At 41.9% G+C, this 9,736-nt stretch overlaps 1 protein-coding gene across 1 annotated transcript in view; it reads right to left on the bottom strand.

Annotated features, from left to right (window-relative positions):
* Window positions 1–1,254: 1,254 nt before the first annotated feature.
* KL (klotho) overlaps window positions 1,255–9,736 on the bottom strand; it is a gene marked incomplete at both ends in the record, with an annotated part of 51,097 nt that continues 42,615 nt past the window's right edge. Inside the window, 3 exons of the mRNA XM_081214557.1 lie at window positions 1,255–1,592; window positions 2,122–3,223; window positions 8,936–9,204. Coding sequence (XP_081070683.1) covers window positions 1,255–1,592; window positions 2,122–3,223; window positions 8,936–9,204 — 1,709 coding nt within the window. The remainder of the gene's footprint in view (window positions 1,593–2,121; window positions 3,224–8,935; window positions 9,205–9,736) is intronic.

The raw sequence follows: 9,736 nt of genomic DNA, 5'->3' as shown, positions 1-9,736 counted from the left end.
GACTTCCCTGTCTGAAAATCAGCAAGACTTACTTAAGGGGCTTTAAAGGATAAGACCTAATTAGCCCTTTCTAAAAATCCATAGCATGTTTCTGTATAAAAGTTCGAAGCAAAACTCATTCAAAGCTAGCTCCACAGAAGTAGCAGCAAAAATATAAAATGGACCTCAGCAATTACAGAAACACATCTTCCAGGGTTATTAGACCAAATGCTTTTGAACCTACTAAGAATTTTTAAAACTCAATTCAAAGAAATTTTGGCATATTCTAAAGAACAGAAAGTGGAGTCACTCCTCATAAAATAAGTTATTATTTCGTTCTTATTCTCTCAGAAAAGGTCACCTCATTCATTTCAAGGTCTGCTCTAAATAAAAGAGTTTATAATAAAATTAATCACAATGTTGCTCATAACAAGTACTTTTTCCTCCTTTCCGCCCCCTCCAGCCACTGAAGGATAATGCATTTCACAGTCGGTTTATGCTTCTTTAAGGGCCTAATATTGCATAATGCATGCATATTTTTCTGCACACATTTAGTGAAAGTCCATGTGTGCAGGCCCTCAACAGGGACACAAAGTCCTCAAGGACCTGGGATTTAGAGAGTGCCTCGAAATATAAAAAAATATATTTTATACTTACATAAAATACAGAGTTCTATCATTTGTTCTGCTAAGCCTATCATTAATATAACAGTATTTTATAGAAACACTGCTTTAAAAGGAACATTCCAGCCTAGGGCCCTTTGTCATCTGTTCTATATTCTGCCATCTTCTTTTTCAAGGGAAACTTGGTTCAGCAGAGACCATTAGGCATATCATGGCAGTTAAGATATGGTTACTTGGGACTTAACTTTTGATTCCAATACTTGCAATATGACTTCAAGATAAACATTGCATATAGCAATGGGCATAGACAAAAAATATTCTTAATCTTGTCATTCAATTTCTGTAAAAATGTTACAGAATGGTTCCCATTTCTCATGCTTTTGTTATAGATTGTGCTGCAGAAATGATAGCCCCTGTCTGTATTTTTTTTAACATCCCCCTGCCAAAAGGAACAAATCCAGGCACTATTCACATTATCCAATATTTTACAATCACTTATGCTCATTTCAAAAGCTCTGTCAAATGCCACAAAAAGGTCTTCTAGAAGTCAGATATATAAAATCTAGTTTCACAACACTGAGAAGTACAGATGGTTAACAGCTGCTGTGTGTGTACAATTATTTAAAATAAATGAATAAGAAAAATATCAAGACTATTTGTAACTTCTTCTGCCTCTCTTAGAGTAGTAAAAAATAAGAGAAAGAGAAATAATAAAAGCAAAAAATAGAAAAGCTATGAAAGCCAGTAAAGACTTTCGGGTATGAAAAAAGCTGCACTCTGTACACAGGGTGAATTCTTCTGGACAAAATCTTCCCAGAGTTTTGGGACCTGGGAAGCCATTGTTGTCAATAATTTTCCTGTAATGTTTCATGGATGGTTTGGGCTCAAACTGATTTGCAGCATAACGATACAGGCCAAACTTCGGAGCTGTGTGATCATTAAATGAATAAGCAAAGTATCCACAAAGATTGATACCATCCAATATATAGGCTAGAAAAACAAAAGGACAGGAGAAAAGTTATGAAAATATTTTGCACACAACACTTTGCTTTTACATAGCCCTGGCGCATCAGCAAAAATGTCAATACCATTTAATAAAGCTTCAGATTTAATTAGATTTAATCAGAAAAGGCTTCTTTTATCCAAAGACAAAGAGGTAAATACATTTAACATAGTAGGTTTTACATAATTAAGCCTACTATGATGCATTTGGGTTAAATCTTTAAGTACATGAAGCAGTCAAGACTGCTGTGGAGCCATCTTATATGGAGGACAAGATAGTCCAGGGTTTATTCCACCCAGAGTAGGTGCAAGGGATATTCCATCTTCCTCTTTTAGCCAAACTCCTTTATCCCTGGGGAAAATACTAGCTAGCACTTGGACTTTTTCAGTGTGTCAAGGGATAGCACTTTCTCTGCAGGTGATAGTGTGTGTATATGTTTGAGAGTTTCTATCAGGTATCAGGCTCTCTCTCAGGTGACTTAACCCTCAAGAGACTGCTGTTTCGGGGACTCCTTACCTTTCAGAGCTTCGTTTACATAATTCTTCATGTAATACACCCTCAGATTGTCTTCGGCTGCGTGCGGATCATCGTCGATGCCGTTGGAGATTATATACATGGGGAGGTCTCCGTACGTGGACTTCAGCCAATTCAGTACCTTGCGTAATCCCCAGGGCACCACGGCCACCTGACTTGGGGAGTTGAGCCAGGTGATGTCAGTCATTTCTTGCACTGCCAGGTAATCATTATATTTTACTGGATCTTCTTTTTCCCAGTCTACAAGGATGGTGGTGTAATGGCTTAAAGCCAAAAAGTCAAAGGAACCCCGGATTAGCTTTTTTTCCTCGTCAGTGAAATAAGGCAGGAGGAAATTGTTTCTCTGGTTCAGCCAGTCCCTCATCACGCGTGGATAATCCCCGGAGCCGAAAATGGGCTCGGCCAGCCAGCCAATGTCAAATTGCAAAACTCGCTCGGCCACTTCTTGGTCTTTTGGCGACAGAGGGCAGGCCGGTTCTATCCAATCCGCCTGCAGGGCGATGGATATTTTACCCTTCTGAGAGCGCCTAAACTTCTCATCGTACACGCGCCAGGCCAACGCGTGGGCCTTCAGGAGGTGGTGCCCCGCGATATACGTCATGTTCCGTGTGGACGGCTCGCTCATCGTGATCCAGAACTTGACGTGGTGGCCGAGATCTTGAAAGCACAGGCTGGCGTACTCCGCAAAAGCCAGGGCAGTGTGAGGGTTCTCCCAGGCGCCATGCCGGGCCAGGGGTGGCGGCAGCCCCTGGTGCGGGGCGGCGGGGCGCCACAGGGCCACCACCGGGGTGATGTTGGCGCGCACGAGCTCGCTGGCCACGCAGCGATAGTAGCGCAGAACCGTGTGGTTGACCTGGGACTGGTTCCCCAGCGGCAGGATCAGCGCCCAGTCCAGGGAGAAGTGGAAATGCGACACGTGCATTTCCCGGAGTAAGGCGATCTGGGGCCGGATGGCGGCGAAGTCAACGCAATAGGATTTCCTCTTCTTGGTCACAACCCCGTCCACCTTAATAAGCCTTTTACTGTGGTGGACATCCCACAGGTAAACGTTGGGGTCAGTAAACTGAGACAGAGTGGTGTCCACCTGGCAGGAGGAGAGTAACCGTTAGCCTCACCTGGATGGTCCTGGAAAGTCGTTCAACGCAGTTCTTTTGACAAAACCAGCCAGCAAAATAGGTAAAAACAGAAACCTTCCTAGCTGAATTTTTAAACTATTTTTTCATAAATAGGAAGTTCTTGGAGAAGAAAATATTCCCCTTTGATGGGTGCATATTTGTTTTTCCCATAGTTCTCTGTAACTCTGGAACTGTTACTTTAATGTTAAAAAAAATCTGAATTTTGGGGGTCACTTCAGATGACAAACATTAATAATCCTCACACACCTCTGGTCTGCCTTAAGCAAGCAGAGTATTTTGGACGTTTTTCTTTTAGTGTAAGAAATCACTAATGATACGAGGCTTTCAAATTAAAAAAAAAAACTAGACAAAAGAATGATAAAGCTTAAAACCTGAGTGATAGTCAGAAAATGACACGATATTTAAGATTAAATTCTGCTTCTTAAAATCACGTTCTAAATGGAGGTTTGCTCTAGGTGAAGGACATAGAAAATAAGCATAACGGTTGCATCTTATTGGCATTAGAGTCCGTAACAGAATTTAGCAAACTCATTCTGACTGATGGTAGGAAGTGATAGAGAATGTGGAAAACAATTCTGTCATCCACCCATAATGGGATATTTTAACATAACTTTTTAAATATTTCTAAATCATTTTTCTGTGACGATCATGACAATAATGGTTCTCAATCTCTGATTTACAAGCCTTCAAAATGTAAACATGTATTTAGGAAAGTGGACAAATTGCAAAATCAAAATCACAAAATCCTTCCTCCACGTGCCAACCATGGCAGGAATGGAAACTGAAAGTTCATCCCAAGGACCCACCACCAAAGCCAGTTTTCTCCTCAGAAATAATCCTGTTAGAATTGGTTCCTCGGTTTGACCCTCTATATAAAAGCTGGGGTCGAACTCCGGTTTTGAATCTCTAGCAGAGGTTTCCTTGCATTTTTCAGGCCTGTTGCAAATGAGTTTCTGTTTCTCTAGAGGGGTCAGTGCTGTGCTTATAAAGGAAAGTAATAAAATACAGCATGTCAGAGGGAAATTGCTTTTTCTGGAGAATTGTCCCTTGTAGATCACCCACACATGCATTTCCTCTAATGCTGTGGGAATGCTGTCAGAAGTATTTTTCCACTGTGATGCACCCACAAATCATGTTTCCTCAGCTTTGCAAGAGAAAATATTTGCATACTCTTTGGAAGTGAAAGTGTTCATAGCTTGAAGGAATTATTTGGATTATTTTTACAGAGCTCTGAGTTGACAAAATTCTTAAGTTTTCTACCATAATTGTTCCAGAACAGCTTTTATTCAGTCGATCTGAAAACAAACATGAGAGACTAGGGTATAATTTCTATTTATACCCTATTTCTTAAAAATACAGGACATTTATAAATGGGTGTTTAGGCAAAATTCTATATAATCTCCACTGATGTATTGACTTATTTCTTAATAAAAAAATTAATAAAGTTGAACCTTTCCGAAGGTTATAATGTATGTATTCAGTATATTATGGAAGAAATGTTTCCCTAACAGTGGCCAATGTTAAAAAAGCTCTATGTCCCCAGTACATAGCAGGTTTTGTATTTATGAGCTATGAGCATTAGTGGTTATGGGAAAACAAACCTCTTGGCTGGGAAATTAGGCCCAAGGACAATGACAATCCATGTGAACAAGCCTAAGATCAGACTTCAGACAGGTGGTGTTAATAAGATGTTATTTTTAAAGCTTTTCAGGTGAAATGCATGCCTCATTCATACAGGGAGTTTGAAATACTAGCCAGGAGTAAAAAGATAAATTTCAATGGTTTGAAATTCACTTATATGTAGAGAATGGACTTGAGGACACGGGGAGGGGGAAGGGTAAGCTGGGACGAAGTGATAAGAGTGGCATGGACATGTATACACTACCAAACGTGAAATAGCTAGCTAGTGGGAAGCAGCTGCATAGCACAGGGAGATCAGCTCCATGGTTTGTGACCACCTAGAGGGGTGGGATAGGGAGGGTGGGAGGGAGGGAGATGCAGGAGGGAAGAGATATGGGAACATGTGTATATGTATAACTGATTCACTTTGTTATAAAGCAGAAACTAACACACCATTGTAAAGCAATTATACTCCAGTAAAGATGTTTAAAAAAGAAAAAAGTATTGCCCCCTAAAAACGCCATGATGGGTCTTGCTGTTTTTCTCACCAGCCTGTGTATTGGAACGGAGGCAGGCACCTAAGTGTATTTGTCTCACTATTCCCTGGTCTGAGCATAGTGGTAGGTACTTAATAAATATCAATTGAATGACCAAAAAATAAAGTAAAATAAAATAAAAATCCACTTCTAATGCATTAAAAGTATAGAGACCTGCTTGTAAATTAAAACTTATCCATACACTCATCAGAACTGCCCTAACAAAAAACTTGTTTTTACTCTGTCAGTTAGGAAGTTAGCTTGGGAAGAGAGCCGCCACAGTAGTACAACGCTCCAGGTGAAAAGCAGAAAGAATAAAAGAGCAGTTGCAGCCTTTTCCCACTAGAGAGCTTCTAGAGGAGCTGTGGTCCGCAGAGGGTCTGTGTCTGGCTGGGTCAGCAGGGAGTGGGCCAGGCGGCTCGGCTAGGTGAAGGCAGCAGGGGCCCTGAGCTGTGCAGCCTGAGGGCAAAGCTCCAGGGCTGATGAGTGGCTGGCATTAAATCAAAGTCTAAACAACTGCCTCTAGGGAGCAGAAAAAGGAATTCTCTCCCTATCTCCCTTCCTCTTCGCTGCCTGCCGTATTTGTCCCCTCTGATCAGAGTTCTTCTTCTCTCTGGAAGAAGTAAGATGTACTCTTAAAACGTTCTCACCGCTGACCAGTTCCCAAGGCGGACACAGTCCCTGGATGGGAACAAAGCAGGAGTGAAAAGGCTCCCCACAAATGTCCCCACTGCTCCCTGAGTTCATACCACCTGCACAGAAATGCTGGCAGAGCCTCCTCTTCTCAAAGACAAAGCTGGGCATTACCAGCCCTGGCTGGGGGGCTGTCAGAGATAGGACAGAGCACGAGCCCTCAGTGACTAGGGTCCCAGGGCCCAGCAAGAAGCAGGGCTGAGAAGAAGGTCAAGAGGTCGAAAAAGGACCAGGGACCAACCAGGATGCACTAGGGAGTGGCCTTCCCCCATTCCTTCCTTTCTCCTTCCCTCCTCCATCACCAGCACCACCTCTGCCGCTTCAGATCCTACTTGAACCCCCACTGTGGATACCACTGCAGGAGAAATTAGGATGGGGAGGTTCCAAAGAGCAGTGGGCTGAGGGAGAAGGGGAGATGGAGGAAAATCCAGAGCCAGGAAGACAAGCTACTGGGCTCAGATATCCTTGCAAACACAGCGTTCCTTGGATGCCTTTTTTTTTTTTTTTTAAATATCTTTACTGGAGTATAATTGCTTTGCAATGGTGTGTTAGTTTCTGCTTTATAACAAAGTGAACCAGTCATACACATACGTATGTTCCCATATCTCTTCCCTCTTGCGTCTCCCTCCCTCCCACCCTCCCCATCCCACCCCTCTAGGTGGTCACAAAGCACCTAGCTGATCTCCCTGTGCTATGCGGCTGCTTCCCACTAGCTAGCTATTTTACATTTGGTAGTGTATACATGTCCATGCTACTCTCTCACTTCGTCCCAGCTTACCCTTCCTCCTCCCTGTGTCCTCACTGGATGCCTTTTAAATGTAAGGAACGGACTGAAGTCGAGATTGTCCCTAAAACTAACTGGAGGTCTGAATAAGATGTAAGAATAATACAACTCAGCAAAAAAAGGATGGTGTTGATTAAAAAAAATTTTTTCTTAATCATTTATTTATTTGGTTGCACGGGATCTTAGTTGCGGCAGGTGGGCTCCTTAGTTGCGGCTCACCGGCTCCATAGTTGTGGCGGGTGAACTCTTAGTTGCAGCATGCATGTGGGATCTAGTTCCCTGACCAGGGATCGAACCTGGGCCCCCTGAATTGGGAGCATGGAGTCTTAACCACTGCACCACCAGGTGTTGATTTATTCTCCCATAAATCAAAGATTTCAATCTGATACTTACCAAAACAACAGCAACCCATTTCAACTAGAAGGCCTTCCCTCAGATCCAAGCATTCTTCCAAATACCTCTTTCGAACTGAAAGGTAACAGAATATGCCACCCCAAAATATGACTGTAGGTGTTCAGGGCATGCCACCCCAAAAATGCCTCTTCAGTATATTGATTATTTTGAGCAGCAGGTACTTGAAAAATAGCAAATGCAAAGGGAAAGGCTTTCTCTGAACTCCTCTTATCTGCCTAGAGACAGATCCTCCAAAAGGAACTCAAAAGGATTGTCATAAATCCCTTTGTGGGAGTTTCACCAAGCAGGGAAGATTTATCACAGGAGAGGATATTCAAAGCCAACATCACATGCAGGCAAACTTTGTTACAAACTATCATAGCTCCCATCTTTTCTTTTAAGGGCCCATTCATCTTTCCTAAAAATCATTTACTTTTCCCCTTTTCCTATTAAAATGGTATTTAAGCCTGAACTCTAAGCCACCCTGGGGAGTTACTCATTTTTCTCAGAGCATCTCCCATGTATACATGAGGTAAACATACTAATAAACTTCTGTTTGTTCTTCTCATGTTAATCTATCTCTTATTACAGGGGTCTCAGTTAAGAACTCTGAAGGGTAGAGGAAAAGTTATTTTTCCTCCCCAGCAGAACCAGTGAATTGGCTAGAAGCACCCCACATGCTAAACACTTTGCTTGTCTGTGGATACCAAACTTTGTCTCGTCTTGGTCTCTATTTTCACACATGGACTCTGTTCAGCAACACCTCCACTCCCTCCCCACCCTGCTCACTTACCACCATGCTCTGTTCACACTGTCAAACTATTTGCGACCCATCATTTTCCCTCAATAGACTCCTTTGAAAGCAAGGGTCAGGGTCATATCTTACTCATCTTAGTGTGTACTCCCCTCAACAGAGTCCCCTCCCCCCAGCAATTAACACAGGGCTTTGTACACACTAAGCATCCAATAAGTGCTCGCTAAAGTATTCAATCAAACTCTAGAAAACAGATTCTTTTAAAGTTGGAAAAATTAAAAATAATATTGAGGGCTAACTACATAGCAGATGCTCAATAAATATTGGTTGACCATTTTGAAGAACTTCGTTACCACGCAATTCAAAAACTGTTGCTAGAAATGGCATTCCGATCAGTGAATCACTGAGCAAGGGTTTTTCTTTCTGGAGGTATTTCCACAAGCTTGGGGGTTCCACAGTTATACCTCAGGAGGGCTCTGCCTAATGCTCCTGCTTCAATCTCAGCAGCTCCACCGAGACCTCAGATAATGTGGAGTTCTGTTTTATATCGTTTATGGAAGAACTCGACAACTACTTTAAAAGGGGTTGAAAACCATGGTATTAAAAGAGAGTGTTTTATCTTTCACTATCCTATCAGATCTTAAAGATGGTTATATTTTTAATCTGTTCCCCTTGGAGCTGATTTAAAGTGCAAGATGAAGCTAGGAAGATTTTTGGAGAGAAGAGTGCAGCATTCCAAATGGTGCCTTTAATGTGTTCACTAAGGAACCATGTTTGGCCTGAGGAATGGACAATGTGCCATGACAACCTAATAAGGAAGAACTACTTACTAGTGATAGGGCTTGGTGAGACTGCGGATTGGTTTTGTCAGCTGACTTACTTGAATGTAGTTGTCAACAATTCCCCAAGCAAAGTCACAGGGAAATGTCCCTTCTAGGGGTTGATTTTCAGGTAAAGGAGGGAAGCCATTTTTCTCTATCAGCTTCTGGTAGAACAAGGCTGAAGACTTCGGCAACAACTTCTTATCCTGGCTTAGAAAGTCGACATAGAAGAGTCCACGTCTGATGCTGTAGCCTCTGTGCCACTCGAAGCCATCCATGAGGGACCACGCGGTGTACCCGATGACATCCACTCCGTCCAGCCTGATGGCTGCAAAGGAAAGAGGGCAAGAGCAACATGACCCTGTGATGGGCACTCGTCTCATGATTCAAGAGCATTTGAGGATTTTACTACTTCAGTAAGTATAATGCTTATCGTTTGGTAAACTGATGACCCTTCTCACTGATGAAAGGCTCTAAGAGAACCTAGATAACTCTACAAATATTAGTAAATGTCTTCACAAATAGGTTTATCTCCAATATGTTTTTATCTGAATTACCCTTATTTCTAGTGGGTGCTCTTTAGGCCAAGATATCTTGTTCTACTTTCTATCCTAAGCACCTATCTTTGTGTCTGATGCAGTGAACGAATTAAGTCTTCAAAGGCATGGACTACTTACTCTTTTCTTCAGAAAATATTGATATTCCTTTTTTTAAAAAATAAAAAGTGTTTTATTCAGTACAAGCAATCTGAACTGAAAAATGTGTACAGAGATCTAGATATCCTGGGATTTACTTAATCTTTAATATAATCTAAAAAATCTTGAGTAGTAACTTTGAAAGTCTAGTAATTTTAAACATTA

Source organism: Mesoplodon bidens (genome assembly GCF_964165515.1).
Source record: "Mesoplodon bidens genome assembly, chromosome: 17".
Classification (NCBI taxonomy): Eukaryota; Metazoa; Chordata; class Mammalia; order Artiodactyla; family Ziphiidae; genus Mesoplodon; species Mesoplodon bidens.
This window is presented reverse-complemented; position numbering and strand designations above follow the sequence as displayed.